At 39.8% G+C, this 25,580-nt stretch overlaps 1 protein-coding gene across 1 annotated transcript in view; it reads right to left on the bottom strand.

Annotated features, from left to right (window-relative positions):
* Positions 1-1,621: 1,621 nt before the first annotated feature.
* Positions 1,622-25,580, bottom strand: part of LOC120528903 (zinc finger protein 3-like) — a 32,276-nt gene continuing 8,317 nt past the window's right edge. Inside the window, exons 2-4 of the mRNA XM_039752979.1 lie at positions 21,833-22,328; positions 6,086-6,605; positions 1,622-2,171 (exon numbers count right to left, since the gene is read on the bottom strand). Coding sequence (XP_039608913.1) covers positions 1,622-2,171; positions 6,086-6,605; positions 21,833-22,238 — 1,476 coding nt within the window. The 5' untranslated portion in view covers positions 22,239-22,328. The remainder of the gene's footprint in view (positions 2,172-6,085; positions 6,606-21,832; positions 22,329-25,580) is intronic.

Below are 25,580 nucleotides of genomic sequence, written 5' to 3'. Positions count from 1 at the left end.
GGTTTTGTCCAACGTTCTTCTTCAAGAACACAGCGCTGTGACAAATTTCAGAGGCAAAATGCAAACACAAACTTTATAAATGGCTAATTACACATCGAGTACACATAAAAATTCTGATTTGTCTCAATAGACCGGTAGTTTGAAACATCCATGGAGCCCAGCGATGTCCATCCATTAATTTATTGCTGAACTGTGGCCACGTACCGCAACGAAAGGGGGTATTCCCTGCTCGGACCCCAACTCTTTCTGACGTCTGTCTTTCTCGATTTAGTCTGAAACATTTAACATGCCCCCAAACCACAGCTCTGCCGGCATTTCACTTGGGGATTTACTGAGTTTTCGGCTGCTAAAAATAACACAGTCTGAGCACAACATCCATTGATTTATATTCAACGGTTTTAACGAGATAACCTAATGTTTTATTACCCTTTTAGAATTGCTTATACTCACTGCCTAAATGATGAAAATGTTGCGTGAATAATAAACCCATGAATCATTGTCATAGGTTGCTTCCTGTAGCTCAGGGTCTCACATCTTGCATTTAGAATAGATTTTCCCTTTTGTTACGTGTCACAACTTTTCTTTCTTTACATTAAACTGCTTTTTCTGAATGTTTGCCCAGCTCAGGTCGTTTTGAATCATTTTTGCTGTCTCCTCAGTGTCTGGTGTCATCTGTGAAAGATGTGTGTTTACCAAATTATACCACAACATATCCCCAACATGAATTCTGAGCACAGCTGTCACAGGGGAATCTTTTGCCACATCCTGAACAGCAATGAAAGTCTCACCCTTGCATACATTTTTTCGGTTGCTTATTTCTAAAAATTGTTTCCCTTTTTCAAAACTGCGATGAGGGTTTTCTCTCCTGAATGAATTCCTGTGTACTGCCAAAGAGAGCTACTATCCAAAAAAAAAAAAAAAAGAAAGAAAATGTTTGCCAAATTTACAGCAACACCACAATCATTTTCAAGTATGGATTTTTTCGTAGGCAGCTGAAGAGGCTGTATTTCCGGGAAACGTTTGCCATATTCTGGAGAGCAATGGAGATTTTCATTTCTCCAAATTTTCATGATGCGCTTACTACTATGAAAGGAGTGTTGCCCGATTTTGTGGTTTTTGACAATTCTGTTGTACTGCTCTAGCTCCTTAAATTTGCAGTGAGGGCTCGGTGAAGCACTTGCATTGCCTACCTTTACAGTAGGTATGGAATTATGGTAATTGGTAGGATGTCAAGCTCGGCCTGAAAGTTTATTTTCATTAATCCTAGAGATCCCAGCATCACTGGCACAAGTTCTGTTGTTTTGTTCCACATTTGGCATATCATAAACCACATTTCATGGCACTGTATTTTTTGCCTCACCATTCTTTGAACTAAGCAGTCACTTGAGACAGATAATTCAATCATTCAGATTTTCTTTATCATTTAAAAAAAATGGCATCAATTTTTCTATCATTTGATATTGGTGTCCCCATCACTGACTAAAAACTTCTTGATTTCTGTGTTGTAGTCTAGATTGTGATGCCAGTGTCTCTGCGGTGCTGATAAATTGTATTGTTCGCACATTTTCAAATGAATTTTTACATGTTTCTAAATACTTTCTAAATAAATCTTTTACCACGTTCAAAACAGCAATATGGCTTCTTGCCTAATGTGCAAAATTTGTGTGTCTCTGAAGATGGCTACTGTTAGAAAATTGTTTGCCACATTCAGGACAACAAAGGGTTTTTCCCCAGTGTGGATTCTTGTGTGCCTCTGAAGACTGCATTTTAGTGAGAATTGTTTGCCGCATTCTGCGCAGCAATACGGTTTCTGTCCAGTATGAAATGTCATGTGATTATTCAGACTTCCACTATGTGAGAAACATTTGTCACATTCAGAGCAGCTATATGGCTTTTCTCCAGTGTGAATTCTTGTGTGGGTCTGAAAATGACTTAATAGCGAGAATCGTTTGCCACATTCTTCACAGCAAAAAGGTTTCTCTCCAGTGTGAACTCTCATATGTCTATTACGACTGCTGCTGTATGAGAAGTGCTTACCACATTCAGAACAGCAGTAAGGTTTCTTTTCGGTGTGAATTCTTGTGTGCTTCTGAAGACCACTGCTGTCAAAGAATCGTTTGCCACATTCAGAACAGCAGTAAGGTTTTTCTCCAGTGTGACTCCTTGTGTGCCTTTGCAGACTGCTTTTTTGCGAGAATCTTTTTCCACATTCAGAGCAGCAATGAGGTTTCTCTCCAGCATGAATTATTTTGTAACTGGGAAGAGATTGACTGCATGGAAACAGCTTATCATATTCAGAAGAAACATATGGCTTTTGCTTCCTATGTATCAACTTTTGATCTTTACTGTCAGGAGTGTTTTTGAAAAATATTCTGCACTCTCTGTATACATAAAGAGCTTCTTGGTCCGTATTATGAACATCTTGTTTTTTATTGTTGATGGCTCCTATCTGTGCTTGTTTAGCAGTAGGAAGAGAACTGCAATGGAAATAATCTGATCCTCTTGTTGATTTCTTCACCCTTCTCCTCTCTTTTTTATGTTGCATTCTGCACCGAGGAGAAATCTGAGGAAATGACGATGGAAAGAAGCCACAGTTCTCCTGGAAATCTGTAATAACACAAAAAGGTTAGTTAAATGTCTCTCTATTATATAAAAAAAAATCTTGGGATGAGACCAGACTTTTTCAAGAGATTTTTAAAGTCCCACGAGTCGAGACTTTGATCATGAGATTTTTTTTCCAAGTCCCGTCCTCCTCTTCACCTTTTACAGTTAACAGCCCACGCCCGGTCCTCTGAACTCTCATTCGTGTGAATGCTTTGGATAGACACAGTTTCTGCTCTCTCAGCTCTTATATATATATATATATATATATATATATATATATATATACACACACACACACGTTTTCCTCACTTTAGGTTCCCAATAAAAAAAAAGACGAATCATGTCCAAATCTTATTAAAGAATTTCATCAAGAAGGGTTATCATCAGAAAATGAGTACACAGGCAATCCTAGCACAGAGTAGATAGATAGATAGATAGATAGATAGATAGATAGATAGATAGATAGATAGATAGATAGATAGATAGATAGATAGATAGATAGATAGATAGATAGATAGATAGATAGATAGATAGATAGGATACTTTATTAATCCCAAGGGGAAATTGACAACATTCTCATCTTGGCCTGGAAACATTTTAGACAATTTTAAACGAGAAGAGATGCATTAGATAGATGATTTGAACATCTGAAGTTGAACAATTGAATGCTTTGCTCATATGGAGCTCAGGTGAATTCTGTGCATTGCTGCCTTCCTCTCTGTTTCTGAGATGTTGAGTGTGAGATCCTTTTCCCACCGTCCTCTTGGATCTTTGAAAGGGAGGGACTTTAAAATGGTCTTATATATTATAGAAATGCTGTCTGAGTCCTCGAGACTGATCGATATCTCTTCTGGAAAAGACGTAGGTGGGAGGTGAGGAAAACTGGACAGATTTTGTTTAGGAAAGTTTCTAATTTGGAGATAGTGGAAAAATTGTGTTGATGAGAGACTAAATTTGGAGTGTAATTGTTTGTAGGATGCAAAGATGTTGTCTATGTACAGATCTCTAAATGATTTAATCCCAAATGTTTTCCAGACATTAAAACTGCATATGTTTGAGAGGGTGGATAAAGGTGGTTCTTGTGCAGAGGTGCCACAGGTAAAAGCTTCTTTATCTTAAAATGCTTCGTACATTGGTTCCATATTCTAAGTGAGAGAAGCACAATCGGGGTGTTAGTATAATGGCGATAACTTGTATTTATTGGGGCACAAAGTAAGTAACATAAAGAAGTACTGCAGGCTTTTATTTCTATTGTGGACCAAGCCTGTGTCTGTTTATCTATTTGTGATGCCCAGAGGGGACTGGGCGGTCTCTTGGTCTGGAATCCCTGCAGATTTTATTTTTTTTTCTCCAGCTGTCTGGAGTTTTTTTTTTTTTGTTTTTTCTGTCCACCCTGGCCATCGGACCTTACTTATTCTATGTTAATTAATGTTGACTTATTTTTATTTTTTATTGTGTCTTCTATTTTTCTATTCTTCATTTTGTAAAGCACTTTTACCTACATTTTGTTTTGTATGAAAATGTGCTATATAAATAAATGTTGTTGTCGTGTCCAGGTTTTTATAGTTTGTATGCTTGCTGCCCAGTAATAAAACTGAAAGTTAGGTAGAGCCATGCCACCTTCTGCACCTTAGGTCTTTGTAGGGTCGCCCTTTGGATGCATGGATATTTCAAATTCCAAATAAATTAGGTTATGGTTGAATCTAATTTCTTAAAAAAATATATTTGTTAATGTATATGGGGATGTTATGAATTAGAAACAGAAGTTTAGGAAGGAAATTCTTCTTGACAGTGTTAATTCTCACTTCCAAAGTAAGAAGGAGGGTAGAACATCTCTCCACATCTTGTTTAAGTTTATCCATGCACACAGCGAAATGTTCTTGATAAAGAGCTGTATGTTTACCCCGAGGTACTTAAACTGATCTGCGATGATAAAAGGGAAAGTGTTCAATCTAATATGGTGTGCTTGAGAATTCACTGGAAAGAGCACACTTTTATTCAAATTAATTCGGAGACAAGAAATCTTTTGAAATTCTGTTAGGGCTGCAGGCACAAAGTTTTGAGATAGATAGACAGATATAGTTCTGCTCCTCAGCTTGGCACCTGCTTTGTTAAATTTGGAACTGACAGCCTGACCGAACATAACATGGACAAAAAAATATACATAAGGGCAAGGGCTATTTGGGAAGTTCAACTCCTGTCTTTAAATGGGAATTGCAACATGGTCCCTTACCTGTCTGTGTGCCTGGACATAAATGTACCAATGAGACTCTCTGTCTCTTTAACCCACCTGCATCTCAAACCTGAAGAGGCTGTATTTCCGGGAAACGTTTGCCATATTCTGGAGAGCAATGGAGATTTTCATTTCTCCAAATTTTCATGATGCGCTTACTACTATGAAAGGAGTGTTGCCCGATTTTGTGGTTTTTGACAATTCTGTTGTACTGCTCTAGCTCCTTAAATTTGCAGTGAGGGCTCGGTGAAGCACTTGCATTGCCTACCTTTACAGTAGGTATGGAATTATGGTAATTGGTAGGATGTCAAGCTCGGCCTGAAAGTTTATTTTCATTAATCCTAGAGATCCCAGCATCACTGGCACAAGTTCTGTTGTTTTGTTCCACATTTGGCATATCATAAACCACATTTCATGGCACTGTATTTTTTGCCTCACCATTCTTTGAACTAAGCAGTCACTTGAGACAGATAATTCAATCATTCAGATTTTCTTTATCATTTAAAAAAAATGGCATCAATTTTTCTATCATTTGATATTGGTGTCCCCATCACTGACTAAAAACTTCTTGATTTCTGTGTTGTAGTCTAGATTGTGATGCCAGTGTCTCTGCGGTGCTGATAAATTGTATTGTTCGCACATTTTCAAATGAATTTTTACATGTTTCTAAATACTTTCTAAATAAATCTTTTACCACGTTCAAAACAGCAATATGGCTTCTTGCCTAATGTGCAAAATTTGTGTGTCTCTGAAGATGGCTACTGTTAGAAAATTGTTTGCCACATTCAGGACAACAAAAGGGTTTTTCCCCAGTGTGGATTCTTGTGTGCCTCTGAAGACTGCATTTTAGTGAGAATTGTTTGCCGCATTCTGCGCAGCAATACGGTTTCTGTCCAGTATGAAATGTCATGTGATTATTCAGACTTCCACTATGTGAGAAACATTTGTCACATTCAGAGCAGCTATATGGCTTTTCTCCAGTGTGAATTCTTGTGTGGGTCTGAAAATGACTTAATAGCGAGAATCGTTTGCCACATTCTTCACAGCAAAAAGGTTTCTCTCCAGTGTGAACTCTCATATGTCTATTACGACTGCTGCTGTATGAGAAGTGCTTACCACATTCAGAACAGCAGTAAGGTTTCTTTTCGGTGTGAATTCTTGTGTGCTTCTGAAGACCACTGCTGTCAAAGAATCGTTTGCCACATTCAGAACAGCAGTAAGGTTTTTCCAGTGTGACTCCTTGTATGCCTCTGAACAGCACTTCTGGCAGCAAATCGCTTCCCACATTCAGAACAGCAATAAGGTTTTTCTCCAGTGTGAATTCTTGTGTGCCTTTGCAGACTGCTTTTTTGCGAGAATCTTTTTCCACATTCAGAGCAGCAATGAGGTTTCTCTCCAGCATGAATTATTTTGTAACTGGGAAGAGATTGACTGCATGGAAACAGCTTATCATATTCAGAAGAAACATATGGCTTTTGCTTCCTATGTATCAACTTTTGATCTTTACTGTCAGGAGTGTTTTTGAAAAATATTCTGCACTCTCTGTATACATAAAGAGCTTCTTGGTCCGTATTATGAACATCTTGTTTTTTATTGTTGATGGCTCCTATCTGTGCTTGTTTAGCAGTAGGAAGAGAACTGCAATGGAAATAATCTGATCCTCTTGTTGATTTCTTCACCCTTCTCCTCTCTTTTTTATGTTGCATTCTGCACCGAGGAGAAATCTGAGGAAATGACGATGGAAAGAAGCCACAGTTCTCCTGGAAATCTGTAATAACACAAAAAGGTTAGTTAAATGTCTCTCTATTATATAAAAAAAAATCTTGGGATGAGACCAGACTTTTTTCAAGAGATTTTTTAAAGTCCCACGAGTCGAGACTTTGATCATGAGATTTTTTTTCCAAGTCCCGTCCTCCTCTTCACCTTTTACAGTTAACAGCCCACGCCCGCGGTCCTCTCAACTCTCATTCGTGTGAATGCTTTGGATAGACACAGTTTCTGCTCTCTCAGCTCTTATATATATATATATATATATATATATATATATATATATATACACACACACGTTTTCCTCACTTTAGGTTCCCAATAAAAAAAAAGACGAATCATGTCCAAATCTTATTAAAGAATTTCATCAAGAAGGGTTATCATCAGAAAATGAGTACACAGGCAATCCTAGCACAGAGAAGATAGATAGATAGATAGATAGATAGATAGATAGATAGATAGATAGATAGATAGATAGATAGATAGATAGATAGATAGATAGATAGATAGATAGATAGATAGATAGATAGATAGATAGATAGATAGATAGATAGATAGATAGATAGATAGGATACTTTATTAATCCCAAGGAAATTGACAACATTCTCATCTTGGCCTGGAAACATTTTAGACAATTTTAAACGAGAAGAGATGCATTAGATAGATGATTTGAACATCTGAAGTTGAACAATTGAATGCTTTGCTCATATGGAGCTCAGGTGAATTCTGTGCATTGCTGCCTTCCTCTCTGTTTCTGAGATGTTGAGTGTGAGATCCTTTTCCCACCGTCCTCTTGGATCTTTGAAAGGGAGGGACTTTAAAATGGTCTTATATATTATAGAAATGCTGTCTGAGTCCTCGAGACTGATCGATATCTCTTCTGGAAAAGACGTAGGTGGGAGGTGAGGAAAACTGGACAGATTTTGTTTAGGAAAGTTTCTAATTTGGAGATAGTGGAAAAATTGTGTTGATGAGAGACTAAATTTGGAGTGTAATTGTTTGTAGGATGCAAAGATGTTGTCTATGTACAGATCTCTAAATGATTTAATCCCAAATGTTTTCCAGACATTAAAAACTGCATATGTTTGAGAGGGTGGATAAAGGTGGTTCTTGTGCAGAGGTGCCACAGGTAAAAGCTTCTTTATCTTAAAATGCTTCGTACATTGGTTCCATATTCTAAGTGAGAGAAGCACAATCGGGGTGTTAGTATAATGGCGATAACTTGTATTTATTGGGGCACAAAGTAAGTAACATAAAGAAGTACTGCAGGCTTTTATTTCTATTGTGGACCAAGCCTGTGTCTGTTTATCTATTTGTGATGCCCAGAGGGGACTGGGCGGTCTCTTGGTCTGGAATCCCTGCAGATTTTATTTTTTTTCTCCAGCTGTCTGGAGTTTTTTTTTGTTTTTTCTGTCCACCCTGGCCATCGGACCTTACTTATTCTATGTTAATTAATGTTGACTTATTTTTATTTTTTATTGTGTCTTCTATTTTTCTATTCTTCATTTTGTAAAGCACTTTTACCTACATTTTGTTTTGTATGAAAATGTGCTATATAAATAAATGTTGTTGTCGTGTCCAGGTTTTTATAGTTTGTATGCTTGCTGCCCAGTAATAAAACTGAAAGTTAGGTAGAGCCATGCCACCTTCTGCACCTTAGGTCTTTGTAGGGTCGCCCTTTGGATGCATGGATATTTCAAATTCCAAATAAATTAGGTTATGGTTGAATCTAATTTCTTAAAAAAATATATTTGTTAATGTATATGGGGATGTTATGAATTAGAAACAGAAGTTTAGGAAGGAAATTCTTCTTGACAGTGTTAATTCTCACTTCCAAAGTAAGAAGGAGGGTAGAACATCTCTCCACATCTTGTTTAAGTTTATCCATGCACACAGCGAAATGTTCTTGATAAAGAGCTGTATGTTTACCCCGAGGTACTTAAACTGATCTGCGATGATAAAAGGGAAAGTGTTCAATCTAATATGGTGTGCTTGAGAATTCACTGGAAAGAGCACACTTTTATTCAAATTAATTCGGAGACAAGAAATCTTTTGAAATTCTGTTAGGGCTGCAGGCACAAAGTTTGAGATAGATAGACAGATATAGTTCTGCTCCTCAGCTTGGCACCTGCTTTGTTAAATTTGGAACTGACAGCCTGACCGAACATAACATGGACAAAAAAATATACATAAGGGCAAGGGCTATTTGGGAAGTTCAACTCCTGTCTTTAAATGGGAATTGCAACATGGTCCCTTACCTGTCTGTGTCTCTTTAACCCACCTGCATCTCAAACCTCTCCCCAACCACCAATGATTAAGTCCAGTACCTCCCATACTTTTTTTTTTTTTTTCCCTTAGGGACTGGTTTTGAGGTGAAAGCAAAAACAAAAAGTGGGGAAAAAAAAGCTATTAAAAGTCCTACCCAGCCCCTTAGTGACAACCAAAGCTGAAGGATTAGGAACAACCATATTTTAATGAAGATTCATATAAAGTTCATATAAAATAAATTCATATAAATTGTGAATTTCCCCTTGGGATTAATAAAGTATCTATCTATCTAAAGAAAAAAAGAAAGAAAACACAATCATCGCATCCAATCCTGAACAGACACTTTTCCTGGGAACACAGGCTGCAGCAGCCCTCCAGTGTCCCGTTTGCGTTAAAAGGACAGGTGCAATGCGTGGCGCCTCTGAGGACTGCTGCCCTTCCCTCGGCTGTCCTGGGGGAAGCTGTGCCATGCTGTGGGCTGTTGTCCTTCCCCTCGGTCTTAAAATGAATGGTCCAGGTTTGATGGTAAAATAAAAGAGAAGCAGATAGAAAAGGTTAGAAAATGTGATGTCCAATTTGCCCCTGGCCTTTGAATCTACCAGCAAGAAAGTCAGACAGAGTGGGGGGTGAAAGCGAGAGAGCCAAGAGAAGGTGAGCAGCATGAAGGACAAAGAACATTCTCTCTCTCTCATGTTTTTTGAGGGAGAGAGAGAAGGCTGTTGTTTAGAAAAGGTAGCTTCCATGTTTGCCTTTATGGAGAAAGAAAAATGATCAACTCTCGCTTACGGCCATACCACCCTGATTACGTCCGATCTCAGAAGCTAAGCAGGGTCAGGCTCGGTTAGTACCTGGATGGGAGACCGTCTAAGAATACCGAGTGCTGGAAGCTTTGAAAAGGGTGTAGCTGCAGCTTGCAATACCTATGACGTAGGTCAGGTAATGCCCACAACGTCAGTCACGAAATGCCCTTTGACTCAGATAACCCTCCTACAACCCTAATGTTAACCATAGTGTCACGGGGCCCTAATGTTAACCATAGTCTAATGCGATGGGTGTTACGTGAAAGACGTTGAGGGTGTTTCATGATGTTGGGGCTTTACATGCCTGATCTCACAGGTACTGCGGGGTCTACAATTACACTCTGTTGCTTTTCTTTCTGCCAGTAGGGGTCCACCCTTTCCCCCCGCCCCGTCTTTTCACCTACGTCAGAAGCTCGGCTCTTGTTTTACTATCAGGGGTGAGGACATATAGGTATTTTTGAGGAACTAACCGAGAAGAAAGAGACGTACAGCTGACCATGCGCGAAGTGTAGTGAGCTAAGGGGGTCTTGTCCATGGGCCTTGTTAATTGACATTGCAGAGGAAAGCTTCACCGGAAACTGTACTCTCTTGAATTGAAAGTGTCCGTCACAATTAGAGGAACGCATTGGATTAAAACCCTCTCGCCAAGGCCACATTCTGTGATGATTATCGCCTCTGTGGTTTTGTTCTGAAGCTGACAGACCTGTGGCCTCATGTATAAACGGCGCGTATGTACAAAAATGTTGCGCAAGAATGTTTCCACGTTCAAATCGTGATGTATAAAACCTAAACCTGGCGTAAAGCCTCGCACATTTCCACGGTAGCTCATACCCTGGCATACGCAAGTCCTGCACACAGTTTTACAGACTGCCGGCACCCAGCGTCAAAGCAGTGTTACTGTTCCGGTTTCCCTTACTTTTTCAGATCTAAATCCCTGACGTGGCTTTATAATTACACTGAAATTAACTGCATATTGTTTATTAGTTTAATGCATCTGATTGTAATTAACCAGTAACAATATAATGGTCCACAGAATGGTAAAACTATTCTAAATACCATAACTGCTTTAGCGTTGTTACTCTCACTGCACCTTCTTTCAGCTGCTCCCATTACGGGTTACCACATTGGATCATCTAATTCCATATTATTCTCACTGCACCATTCGAAGGATTATATCTGAGTGTGAATCACAGCTCTACAGCAGCTGATCAAATAGAGAATGGCTGAGGCAGCGTGTGCTTGATGCTGTATCCCGATAATTCTCTTTCCGAACTGCTCTCATACGACAAACACTTCAGAGCCTTTCCTGTACGGACCTCACGGTTCAGAAACAGTTTCATCCCAAGAACTCTAAACGCACTCAATCATTGCTCCTTGTAGAACTGTTTGTACTTGCAAGTTTACAATGAGGTATTTGTGCAGTACTATAACTGTATCATAACTACAACCTGAGCCACTTTATAAAGCGCGTATTTACAGATGATGAAGATATCATTTTAAAGATGAAATGCAGCAAAATATATTCATATTATACAGAAAAAACTTAAACTTTAACTACACGGTGCCACAGCGCTAGCGAGTAATTTGAGCTTTGTTAACAGTTTGTTCCTACCTCACACTGTATTCTTGCTGTGGCTGGCGCGATACTGGAAGGATAGATGGATAGAATAAACATTACGAAGATATTTCAATGTTCCTTAAAAGTTTTGAAGAATCGTCGTTGTAAGCTTACAGATGGCTTAACGTCTATTACAGAGCTGATTGTGTGGTGATTGGGTATTTGGAGAAAGAAAAGTAAGGACAGGAATTGGAGGTTAGTACGTTTGAAAGAGACAGGACTTCTGCAATAAAGCATTTCATCGAAGGTCGCACATGGCGCAGCAAGCATCTTGCATAAGACATGAACAATCACTGCGCCACCTTGTTCCCATGTTTAATAACGTGCTTTAACTCCTATCATCAAGAAAATGATATCACGTATACATCTAGGTATTTTAATTATTCAGAGAGCTGTAATATCACGAATGTAATGGATTGTGTGTCCTGTCGGAGGAAGAGAAAGCCCGAAAGCATGTAGTGATTCACACACATGGAAGATCAAATACAAAACAAAGCATTTAAACGTGCTACTTTAGTTACGATGGGATTTGAGAAACTAGCAAATTAAATGATTTTAAGATGAAGTTTATGATGTTCTACTTTAATGATAAAATAAACTACGTGATTAAAGTGGAAATTTCGAGATTAAAGTTGACATTTCGTGATTTTTTCACACTGTGTGCTTTTTTTTTACTCTGTACTCGAATAAGCTTTCATATGACACTCAGACGGTGGGCTACTACTCGCCTTATCACGGCGACTTTGATATCCGACAACTTCTTTTTAATTTTGGGCACTGTGTGAACATGAGCTTTCGAGTTTCTCCAACACGCTATGTCACTCGATCAACTTCCTTTTGTTGTATACAGTAATCCCTCGCTATATCGCGCTTCGACTTTCGTGGCTTCACTTCATCGTGGATTTTAAATGTAAGCATATCTAAGTATATATGACGGATTTTTCGTTGGTTCACAGATTTCTGCGGACAATGGGTCTTTTAATTTATGGTACACGCTTCCTCAGTTTGTTTGCCCAGTTGATTTCATACAAGGGACGCTACTGGCGGATGGCTTAGAAGCTACCCAATCGGAGCATGTATTACATATTAACTAAAACTCCTCAGTGGTATAAGATATGCTTCCCGCGCGGTGCTCGATTGTTTGCTTTTCTCTGTCTCTCTCACTCTCTCTGCCTGACGGAGGGGCTGTTTGCACAGAGGCTGTTTGCCTAGAGGATACGGATGCTCCTCTGAAAAATGCTGCTTTATCGTGGTGCTTCCGCATACTTAAAAGCACAAGTATTGATTTTTTGATTGTTTGCTTTTCTTTGCGAGCGCTCGCTGTCTCTCTCCCTCTGAAATTCTCTGCTCCTGAAGAGAAGATGATCAATTTGCATTCTTTTAATTGTGAGAAAGAACTGTCATCTCTGTCTTGTCATGGAGCACAGTTTAAACGTTTGACTAAAGGGTGTTATTTCATGTCTAGAGGGCTCTAATAATGTTAACAGTGTGGGAGAGTTTATAAGGGCTTAAAATATATAAAAATAACCATACAAACATATGGTTTCTACTTCGCGGATTTTCACCTATTGCGGTGGGTTCTGGAACGCAACCCCTGCGATCGAGGAGGGATTACTGTATACTACTGATTAAACCAACAAATAGTACATTTTTCTTTGCCTCCACTTGGTATTCACTGAAATTCTATTTATTGCCTTTTCACAGAACACTGAGCTTAAGGGCTATTTATATTGATTTGCATATTCAAAGAGGCATAATTCTGGGAGGAGTTGGGGAGGGGCAGAAGGAGCGTGCACGTGCGTTACGATTCATGTAGCAGAAGATTTATGCATCTGGATTTTTTTTTTTGTGCACAAGTACATTTCCGCTTTTTACGTCATGTTATAGTGCAAATTCTACGCACGGTGTTATGCATGAGGCCCCTGGAGATGGGTACCAGGGACATGTGGTCAGGGTCTGTCATCATGAAAAGTAAAATAAACGAACGTGTTTCCCTGAAAATAAGACCGTGTCATATTAATTTTAGGTCCAAAAAATGCACTAGGGCTTATTTTCGGGTAGGTCTTATTTTTATTGAAGTTCAAAAAAGTAAAGTACATTTATTCCTGCTCAACAACTATACAGTACAAACTACTGGTACGTTAATACCTGTTCAACAATCAAATCAACATGTATGGTATTCATGTTCTACAAACTACTGTACGAGGGGGTACCCAAAATAATCAGCAATAGCGCCACGCTGGGCAGAGCCCCCGGAGCACACACCGCCCCCCACCCACGGGAAGGTTAGCACAGAACAACTTACTCCGAGGTAGTGCCCCAAGTTTCAACCCCATCTCCTGCTGTTCTCGATCTCTCCCCGCCGGGGACAAACGCCGCACCTTACCCCTTCCCAAATGAGAAAAGATTTTTTCTCGCCTAAAAAAAAAAAAAGGTGAAATGCAGCACCCCACCCCAGCAGGAAACAAAAGCCCACAGCCACACGCCAACCACAAAGAACGAGAAGAAGCAAAAAACGAGATTGAAAGCTGTCCCACACTCAGGAGGAACAATGTGCACCAAAAAAGCCCCGGCCAGGGCAGCGCTACCGGTATCACAGACTCCCTTGGGCACCCCCTCCTATATTAACACTGGTTTAACAATCAACATGTATTCATGTTATACAAATTACTGTATGTTAACTACTTCTACATTTATTCAAATACAATCATGTCATCTTCTTCTAGAATATCATCATAACTCTCCATATCTGAACCAGCAATTCCTTCCTGGATTTCCTTTAGAATTAATGGCCCCAATCTGTCATGTTCAGCAATACTGCTCTCCTTAAATGAACACTTCTTGTCCAGGTAACCTGCTCGTAGTGCGTTGGCAACACAGCTTTTTGTGATTTTATCCCCTGAATTCTTCACCCAAGTCACCACCTCTTGCAGCTTAGGCTTCACAAAGTTCCCCCGCTGATTTCTATCCATTCTCATTTTCAATGTAATCATTGACTTCTATTCGCAAATGGTCCTTGAATGGCTTGTTTATTGCAATGTCAAGTATCTGGAGAGGATTCCTGCAGGAATGAAAGCCTATTATCTGATCTATTCTTCTCTCTTTAAGGAAGTTCTTCATGTCTTTAGCGCGGGGAGTGCTAGCAGAAACCTCTTTGGGCACCTCGCAAAACACGTGGAAACATTAAATCTACCCACTTTCTTATAACGGCTTGAGTGGCCCATGCCTTCTCGGTTTCAAGAACATAAATACCTGAAACATCGGCCATCTTCTCTTTCTTGCCCTTAGCGATGTTAAGAGGTGGGACCTTCTTTCCATCCACACGAATTGCCAAAATACAGGACACCCGTGCACTTTCGTAACCAGTGGAGGGAATGTAGACTGACGAGGCGCCCCTCTGATCAATTGTCATTTGAGATCTTTGACCCATATACACTGCAGTTTCATCCATAGCAATCATGTTGGAGAGTTGGTATTTAGTAAAGTCTATGTTGTCAACAGAAGACTTAAATGCTAATGCACGTTTAATAATTTCAGGGTCATCCAGCTTGAACAGTGTTGTTCATCTTCTCAGAGACAGATCATATCGCCAAAGGAAGCCATCCAGCCAGTGTTGTGATGCTTTGAAATTGGCTGGGCCTAATTCTACCGGTATGTGAGGTGCCATTGCAAGAGCAAATGCTTGAATATCAGCCCTACGCACAACCAAAGCCTTTGCTCTCCTGTCAGCAATCCATTTACAGACAGTGTCTTCCAGCTCAGTAAATAATGGTTGCCGACCTGATCCACACTTGCTCTTCTTAGCATGTCCCTCATCCATCTTGTGACTGAGGTTGTCATACTCTGCACACCATTTCCGTACCATGCGGAGATCCAGCTTAGGTTAGATTCTTTCCCTGGGAGTTTTCCAAGATCCCTTTTTTGCACTCAATGGAGAAGCTCGTTCTTTTGGCACTCATCTTGTCTGGGGGTAAAAATATTTATCCGATGTTATGCTGGACAAAAGACAACGTTTACTTTTTTAACTACTTGTAAAAGTGCCTTACCTTGTAACCAGGGCAACTTCTAGGCTAAATACGGCAGCTCTCAGGACAGATGCAAAAATGGCGGATTAGCGGTAGGTCTTATTTTGGGGGAGGGTTTATATTAGTGGTACGTCAGAAATTACTGCTAGGTCTTACTTTCAGGGAAACATGGTAAAAACGATAAAATAAATTTGTTTACTGGTATGTGATATAAATTGGTTTACTGTATGATTCCAATAATTTTGATCATTTTTATAGTCAAAATTGCAGAATTGGCGCCTTTTCCTGTTCAAATACATGGGGGAAAAACCCAAGATGCAGCAGCGACGAATCTCACCTCGGACTGCGCTCTTCTTCACACACAATACAATACAGTTTATTTTTGTATAGCCCAAAAATCACACAGGAAGTGCCGCAATGGGCTTTAACAGGCCCTGCCTTTTGACAGCCCCCCAGCCTTGACTCTCTGAGAAGACAAGGAAAAACTCCCAATAAAAACCTTGTAGGGAAAAATGGAAGAAACCTCAGGAAAGGCAGTTCAAAGAGAGACCCCTTTCCAGGTAGGTTGGGCGTGCAGTGGGTGTCAAAAGTAGGGGGTCAATACAATATACACAACAGAACAATTCCTTAAGACAGCATAATAATAAAAATTTTAGAAGTACGGGGTTGATACCTGCAATTGGCATGTGCCTGTTGCTGTCTCTCCGTATGTCGCCAATATAACATTTGCAGACACGTTTATTATACACCCTGACTTTCCACAGTCTGGCTAATATCTTTAATGAATGTGTGACATATGTAGTCTCGCCGATAGGACATTAAACCACAATGAAAAGGCACAAGGTGAGGCAGACAGTACCGTGCCACCCTAAAGGGGCACATGTGAGCCCAACAGGTGCTCATTGCTGCTGTTCTGCTACGCAGAGGTGCTAATAAGTTAGCGATACCAGAAAGTCAAGTGCACTGCAGCGGGCCATTTATTATTATTTTGTGTTCCAACTGCCAAAATGGTAGATTAAGACTTTTAAAACTAAAGCAAAATAATGAGGACTTTTACAAGAAAGTGATGGAGGTTTTCGTGGAAAAGGATAGACAAATGGACTTCATTTACAAATAAAGGTAAGACCATAAACGGTTTTCTATTTTATAAAAAAAAAAAAAATTGGATCAGACAAAGAAAAAAAAAAAATCCAACATTAAAAAACTAAATTTTGACCTTAAATAAAATATTCTTTTGTTTTTCTTCTTATACTTTTGTTGAACAGTCTGTATTATAAATCATTACAATCAAAAACTTAAAAAAAAAAAACTACAACATTTTTCAAAATTTAAACCCGTTTTTTTGTACACCACTCTATACTTTCATTTGTATTGAACGAGTATGAATTGTGGAATTCCAACAGCAAGTTTAGAACACATGGAGGGTGAGGAGCAAAGGAGCTCTTCTCTGCTCTCTCTCGTCACTATAAATGTAACATTTGTTCTTATGCAAATATGTGCCTTACCTGTGTGTGTTTAAAGAATGCTGATGAGATATGAAACATAACCAGTAGTCAGTGTTCATGCTGGCTGCCAACTGAGTGGTGAATAAGCTACTCTTTTGGGCTCACATATTTGTAAACCTGACACTGAAGGAGTCAGTGCCTCACCAGCCATGAACTTCATTGCACGCCACTGATGGGTACCACTGCAAAGTTTGGGTGGGCTCAGGTTTCTCAAAAAGATAAATCGGTGCTCCGACATTCAATGCCAAGTTGTGGGGTGGCAGGAGGACTAATGGAGTTCTGTAGGATAATGAACTGAATCGTTGTGCTCTAAAACAGTATTTATTGAAATATATGTCCGAGACAGTGTGTTAAATAATTTGAGCACCAATTGATTCATTTTATGCCTCCCCCTGCGCTTGGCACTTATAAATCACTGCCACAAGCAAACTATGATATGTAGCGTGATGAGAGAAGTCGCAAAATCAACCAGAATGTTCCAGCAGATTATAGAAAGAAGAAAAAAATAAACATCTAAATCCATTAAGTAGTTCTGTCGTGGAAAGCAGACGAACATACAGATGGACGTATATATATATATATATACACACGTGAACAAAATTGTTGGTACCCTTCAGTCAATGAAAGAAAAACTCAAAATGGTCACAGCAACGGACTCATAAAAAGAGATGTTAGCCACTTCTAGTGACTTCTTCAAGTCCTCTGCTGACACTTGAGGGTTCTTCTTCACCTCATTGCTGACTTTGCATTGTGCTTTTGTGGTCATCTTGGCAGGGCACCCACTTCTAGACAGAGTAGCCACAATACCAGATTGTCTCCATTTATAGACAACTTGCCTAACAGTAGACTGATCTCAGATCTTTGAGATGACTTTGTGACCCTTTCCACCCTTATGTAGACGAACAATTCTCCATCATAACTCTTCAGACAGCTCTTTTGTGCGAAGCAGGACTCCCATCTGGATATGCTTCTTGTCAAAAGCTCTCAACTCAGACTTTATAGTGTTTGTGATCAATCAAAGTCATTGTAGGCCACCACACCTCTGAACTTGTTTCATTAAATGGACTCCGGGTGTAAGAAATTCGGACCGCAATGAGCTTTTTAAAAAGTCATTAGCTTGGGGTTCACTTTTTCCAACCTTCAGTTTCACAGTTTGAATGATTTATTCAATGTGGTCAAAAATTCTCAGAAAATCTGTGGATCTTTGGTTGTAGAAGGCTGTGTTTGTTCATTATTGGGACTGACATGAAGATACGGCCATGCTTTATATGGGAATTAACCATAAATAGAGAGAATTCCTAGGGGTTGACATGCTTTTTACTTTGAATATATACGTGGACAAAATTGTTGGTACCTTTCAGTCAATGAAAGAAAAACTCAAAATGGTCACAGAAATAACTTTAATCTGACAAAAGTAATAATAAATAAAAATTCTATGAAATTTAACCAATGAAAGTCAGACATTGATTTTCACCCATGCTTCAACAGAATTATTAAAAAAATAAACTCATGAAACAGGCCTGGACAAAAATGATGGTACCCCTAGAAAAGACTGAAAATAATGTGACCAAAGGGCCATGTTAATCCAAGGTGTGTCCACTAATTAGCATCACAGGTGTCTACAATCTTGTAATCAGTCAGTGGACCTATATATAGGGCTCCAGGTAGTCACTGTGTTGTTTGGTGACATGGTGTGTACCACACTCAACATGGACCAGAGGAAGCAAAGGAAAGAGTTGTCTCAGGAGATTAGAAAGAAAATTATAGACAAGCATGTCAAAGGTGAAGGCTATAAGACCATCTCGAAGCAGCTTGATGTTCCTGTGACTCCAGTTGCACATATTATTCAGAAATTTAAGATCCATGGGACTGTAGCCAACCTCCCTGGACGTGGCGCAGGAGGAAAATTGATGACAAATCAAAGAGACGGATAATACGAATGGTAACAAAAGAGCCCAGAAAAACTTCTAAAGAGATCCAAGGTGAACTTCAAGCTCAAGGAACATCAGTGTCAGATCGCACCATCTGTCGTTGTTTGAGCCAAAGTGGACTTCATGGGAGACGACCAAGGAGGACACCATTGTTGAAAACAAATCATAAAAAAGCCAGACTGGAATTTGCCAAACTACATGTGGACACGCCACAAAGATTCTGGGAGAATGTCCTATGGACAGATGAGACAAAAATTGAACTTTTTGCCAAGGCACATCAGCTCTATGTTCACAGATGGAAAAATGAAGCATATCAAGAAAAGAACACTGTCCCTTCTGTGAAACATGGAGGAGGATCTGTTATGTTCTGGGGCTGCTTTGCTGCATCTGGCACAGGGTGTCTTGAATCTGTGCAGGGTACAATGAAATCTCAAGACTATCAAGGGATTCTAGAGAGAAATGTGCTGGCCAGTGTCAGAAAGCTTGGTCTCAGTCGCAGGTCATGGGTCTTGCAACAGGACAATGACCCAAAACACACAGCTAAAAACACCCAAGAATGGCTAAGAGGAAAACATTGGACTATTCTAAAGTGGCCTTCTATGAGCCCTGACCTCAATCCTATTGAGCATCTTTGGAAAGAGCTGAAACATCCATCCATCCATCCATTTTCTAACCCGCTGAATCCGAATACAGGGTCACGGGGGTCTGCTGGAGCCAATCCCAGCCAACACAGGGCACAAGGCAGGAACCAATCCTGGGCAGGGTGCCAACCCACCGCAGGAGCTGAAACATGCCGTCTGGAAAAGGCACCCTTCAAACCTGAGACAACTGGAGCAGTCTGCTCATGAGGAGTGGGCCAAAATACCTGCTGAGAAGTGCAGAAGTCTCATTGACAGTTACAGGAATCGTTTGATTGTAGTTATTGCTTCAAAAGGTTGTGCAACAAAATATTAAGTTAGGGGTACCACCATTTTTGTCCAGGCCTGTTTCATGAGTTTATTTTTTTAATAATTCTGTTGAAGCATGGTTGAAAATCAATGTCTGACTTTCATTGGTTAAATTTCATAGAATTTTTATTTATTATTACTTTTGTCAGATTAAAGTTATTTCTGTGACCATTTTGAGTTTTTCTTTCATTGACTGAAAGGTACCAACAATTTTGTCCACGTATATATTCAAAGTAAAAAGCATGTCAACCCCTAGGAATTCTCTCTATTTATGGTTAATTCCCATATAAAGCATGGCCGTATCTTCATGTCAGTCCCAATAATGAACAAACACAGCCTTCTACAACCAAAGATCCACAGATTTTCTGAGAATTTTTGACCACATTGAATAAATCATTCAAACTGTGAAACTGAAGGTTGGAAAAAGTGAACCCCAAGCTAATGACTTTTTAAAAAGCTCATTGCGGTCCGAATTTCTTACACCCGGAGTCCATTTAATGAAACAAGTTCAGAGGTGTGGTGGCCTACAATGACTTTGATTGATCACAAACACTATAAAGTCTGAGTTGAGAGCTTTTGACAAGAAGCATATCCAGATGGGAGTCCTGCTTCGCACAAAAGAGCTGTCTGAAGAGTTATGATGGAGAATTGTTCGTCTACATAAGGGTGGAAAGGGTCACAAAGTCATCTCAAAGATCTGAGATCAGTCTACTGTTAGGCAAGTTGTCTATAAATGGAGACAATCTGGTATTGTGGCTACTCTGTCTAGAAGTGGGTGCCCTGCCAAGATGACCACAAAAGCACAATGCAAAGTCAGCAATGAGGTGAAGAAGAACCCTCAAGTGACAGCAGAGGACTTGAAGAAGTCACTAGAAGTGGCTAACATCTCTTTTTATGAGTCCGCTATATGCAAAACATTGAACAAGAAAAGAGTCCAAGGCAGGACACCAAGAAGTTAAGCCACTGCTATCAAAAAAAAAAAAACATTGCTGAACGTCTGAAGTTTGCCAAAAAGCACTTGGACACTCCACAATGGTACTGGGAAAATGTTTTGTGGAGCGATGAAACCAAAATTGAACTATTTGTAAGGAACAAGCAGAACTTCATTTGGTGTAAAAAGGGCACCGCATATCAATATCAAAGCATCATCCCTACAGTAAAGTATGGTGGAGGGACATCATAATTTGGGCCTGCTTTGCTGCATCAGGGCCTGGACAGCTTTGTATCATTGAGGTGAAAATGAATTCCCAAGTTTATCAACAAATTCCCCAGGATAATGTGAAGGTGTCTGTCAACTTCAACTCAGAAGAGGCTGGGAGATGCAACAGGACAACGAGCCCAAACATTGCAGCAAATCCACCGCACAATGGCTTCAGAAGAACAAACTGCGCCTTTTGGAGTGGCCCAGATCTCAATCCTTTTAAATTTTTAAAGAGAGAGAGACAGAGAGCCACACACAGAAGGTAACAAAAGAATATAGAAGAGTTAAGGCAGTCCTACAGGGAAGAATGAGCGAAAATTCCCCCCACACGATGTGCAGGTCTGATCTGCAGTTACAGGAAGTGTCTGGTTGAGGTCACTGCTGCCAAAGGAGGCTCGACCAGTTATTCAATCCCAAGGTCCACTTACTTTATACACTACCACTGTGAACGTTGAATGTGTTTGTAAAATAAAGACCTGAAACAGTAGAATGTGTTGTGTGTCACTGGCTTAAGCTCATTGTGTAGATCATCAGTACCTGGGACTTGGATGAAGAGCAGATCACTTTTTAGGACCAATTCATGCAGTAAACCAGATCACTCCAAAGGGTTCACATACTTTATACTTTGACTCAGCAAAGCATGAGTACACATGATTGCCATTCTGGACAATGTTTGAATGGCTTAATCACTGTGTTATGTAGAAAGTTGCATGCTGGAAAGTTTTGAGATTTTTCTGCTTATTCAGACATTTTTGATTTATTATTTGTTAGGACAGCTGCTATTAGTTGTCATGCATCCAACCAGCTTGTTGCTCTACTAGGACTTGCATGTGTATTCCCCTCTCACTTCCACCTCCTTAAAACACCAAGACAGAGTAGAATCTGTAAATGGCCTCAGTTACACTTCCTTTTATATTTAACCTCATTACTTACTTGTTCCCACACTCCTAGATGACTGCTGCTCTTCTGCTTCTCCCATGTTTCCTTCATCGATTTTATCTTCCAACTCAGATTTCAGTTCTATAGAACTCTCTTGGGTAGCCAGTGATCTTGTGTTCAAGAACTGGGGCTGTACACTGGAATGAGACTCTTTCGAAACATCTTGTTTCAAACGATTTCCACCCTCGTGCTTTTGCAGTTCAAGACTAATGGACGACTCTTCTGAATCCTCAGTTTTAACATCTCGCTCGCACTCCTCCTCTTTAAAATCTGAGTTTCTTCCCTCACAATTCTCTGCCTTCACACAGAAATAACATTTCTCTGGTGTGTCCCACTCATATTCCTCCTGTTTAATGTGTGCCAGTCTTTCATTCACACCTTCATCTGTGGCTGAGGCCATGTTGTGTGGGGAAACTCTTCTCTACCCCCAAGTGTCTGCTCTTCTCATCAAAGATGCCCTTCTCGCATGGTGTGGAGCGGCTCTTTTTTCCTGTTAAAGAGTGATATGATTAATTTAGAATATTCGCAGAAATAACCTGAGCACATTTCAGGGTTAATGTCTAGAGCAAACACAGAAACTCACCAACTGAGACTTTCTTTATGGATGTATTGGAAGAAAATAACATTCCATAAGATCAAGTCAAACTTCACAAAAGAGAACTGAACCCCCACCCTAGAGAAAGAGAGGAGAGCCAACAGCAAATCTTTAGTAGCAATAAAGGATGGAGAATGTCCATTTCTCTGTGATATAAATGCTTATTCTAAAGTTTTATCGATTAGATCTTACCATATTTTTTTTTTAAAGTTTTGAACAGATCCTTTAAGCAAGAATTTGATGTCTTCCAATCAGAAATAGTAAAGGACATCGGTTACCCACTGACTTATAAAATGCGGTGGGAGTGGGTTGTATGGGAGGATTTTTCCGGTTGAGTAAGATAAGTCTATATGCTAGTAGATAGGTAAACACAATGACAGTCTGTTTGTCCTTCTCCACTTTAAGCCCTTCTGTAAGACCACCAAACACAGCTGTTCGTGGATTAGGAGGGATTGTGACCCCAAGACTGTCCGATAGGTATGCAAAGACTTTTGTCCAAAACTTTGTTAATTTGCTGCACGCCCAGAACATGTGGACCAGTAAGACTAGAGCTCGATTACAACATTCTCATCTTGGCCAAGATACATTTTGAACAATTTGAAATGAGATAAATGCGCTCAATGTTAAGATTTTAAGTTGAATGATTGAATGACTGCCTTCCCCTCCTTTCCTGTAATATTAATTGATTTTTTTTTTTTTCTCCACCGTACCCTACGATCTTTAAAAGGAAAAGACTTTGAGATGTCTTTATATGTAATTGAGATGCTGTCCGAGTCTTCAAGAATGATCAGTAGTTCTTATGGAATGGAAATGGGTGGCAGATGTGGGAAACTAAGTCTTTATGTGGGCCTGGAAATGCTGTGAGCCCTCCATGTTAGCCTGAAAAGTTCTCAGCAGATTTAAAGTGAAAACCATCTTGAAATGGAGAGAAAATCCAGCTGAAGGAGACAAAGCAAAGAACAGGGAAGGGGAGAAAGTTTAAAGATCAGAGCTTTTTAACACTTTGAAGTTTTCATACTGACAGCACAGGTTTAATCAAGGATGACTAAATGCAACACTGAAAGATCTAAAGGCTACATTTGACCTTAAAGAATACACACCTGTTATGGTGTGAATTTTAGCATACAAGTTGATAAATATTTTGCATGTCTTTATTTGTATGGTGAAGTACCCCTAGCCTTTTAGAACAAAGTCTCCTTGTAATTTTATGACAGGGGGTGGTGAAGTGCCTCAAACAAGTTTGGCAAATGATTCTCTGCCGGATTCTCTCAGTCAAACCTCACATGGAGGCCAACTATCTATCTGCTAATGTAATTTGTATTGAGAAGAATTTATATTGATAGCTTTCATAGCCGAGGGCCTCTTGATATATAATATTTTTGGCTTTGCTATCAGGGGCGTAGACATATAGGCTTCTTGCGGAACTAACCCAGGAGGAAGTTACGTAAAGCTGACCATGCGAGAAGCCTGGTAAGCTAAGATCAACCCCTGGTTGTCCCCGGGCCTCATTAATTGACATTGAAAAGCCACCTTCACCAGGAACTGTACTCTCTTGAATTGAAAGGGCATGTCTGTTGCGATGAGAAGAATGCGAGGGATTAAAACCCTCTAGCCAATGTCACATCCTGTGGCGATTATCACCTCTAATGTTGTTCTGAAGCTGACAGACCTGAAAACGGGTGCTACTGAAAAGTTTGGGCGGGCTCAGGTTACTAAAAAGGATAATCAGCGTTCTGACTTTAAATGCTAAGTTGTGGGGTGGCAGGAGGATTAATGGAATTTTAAAATTCTGTGGGATAATGAACTGAATCATCGTGCTCCAAAACGGTATTTTTTGGAAATGTCCAAGACAGCGTATCAAATAATTTGAGCACCAATGGATTCATTTTTTTTCCTTCCCCTCTGCTTTGCGCTTATAAATCGGTGCTGCAAGCGAACTATGATCCTTAGCGTGATGAGAGAAGTCACAAAATCAACCAGAATGTTCCAGAAAATTATAGAAAAAAAATGAATTTTGTATTTCCCATCATACCCTGTGATCTTTGAGATGCTGTCCGAGTCTGAATGATCAGTATTTCTTATAGAATGGAAATGGGTGGCAGGTGTGGGAAACTGTCTTTATGCTGTGAGCTCTCCATGTTAGCCTGAGAAGCTCTCGGCAGATTTAAAGTGAACACCGTCTTGATATGGAGACAACGTCCAGCTGAATGAGACAAAGCAAAGAACAGGGAAGGGGAGAAAGTTTAAAGATTAGCGCTTTTTAACACATTGAACGTTGTCATATTGGCAGCATAGGTCTAATCGAGGATGACTAAATGCAACACTGAAAGATCTAAAGGCTGCATTTGACCTTAAAGAAGAAACACCTGTTGTGGTGTGAATTTTTGCATATAAGTTGATAAACATTTTGTATGTCTATTTGTATGGTTAAATTGCCCCTTCCCCCCTTTTAGAACTAAGTCTCTTTGTAATTTTACTAAAGGGTCGGGAGGTGGTGAAGTGCCTCAAACCAGTTTGGAAAAGGATTCTCTGCAGGACTCTCTCAGTCAACCCCCACATGGAGGCCAACTATTTAGCTGGCAAGCTTCACCTTAATAAATAGTGTTGGGGGCAGGTGTGAAGGTATTCTGTGCCCCCACTGGTCTGAAGTATGGCTGTTTGGAATTGGCTTGTATCAGAAGCCTTTAAGTATCATGACGCCCTATTGGCTGTAGGGTATGGACAGAGCATCTATACATCTCTCTTACAAACATATGATGAAGGAGCACCTCACACACCATGAACTGAAAAGGACAACACAATGAAGAGCACAGCTTGGCAGCCATATTGAGACAGGCATGCGGCCTGTTCTGAAGAAAGCTGACCACAAATGAGGACTTAGCGAGAGACATTTTAAAGTAACTAACAAGTCTGTGTGCCGCCTGAAACTACACATCACCATTTATCAGGTTGTATGGTTGCCAATATTCAAATGCACTTTGCATAGTGTTATTTATGAATATTTTCAATAATACATCTAAAGTTGTAACTTAACCCTTGCTTGTTTTTTACTACACCTAATTGCCTGAGGTTATAAATGTAGAAGGGAAGGCGGGGAGAAATTATATGGTACAATACCTTATAAACCGTGGCAAGTCTGGGAAATCT

The sequence above is a fragment of the Polypterus senegalus genome, chromosome 4 (genome assembly GCF_016835505.1).
Source record: "Polypterus senegalus isolate Bchr_013 chromosome 4, ASM1683550v1, whole genome shotgun sequence".
Taxonomy (NCBI): domain Eukaryota; kingdom Metazoa; phylum Chordata; class Cladistia; order Polypteriformes; family Polypteridae; genus Polypterus; species Polypterus senegalus.
Note: the sequence above shows the minus strand (reverse complement) of the source record. Positions and strands in the feature narration are given on the sequence as shown.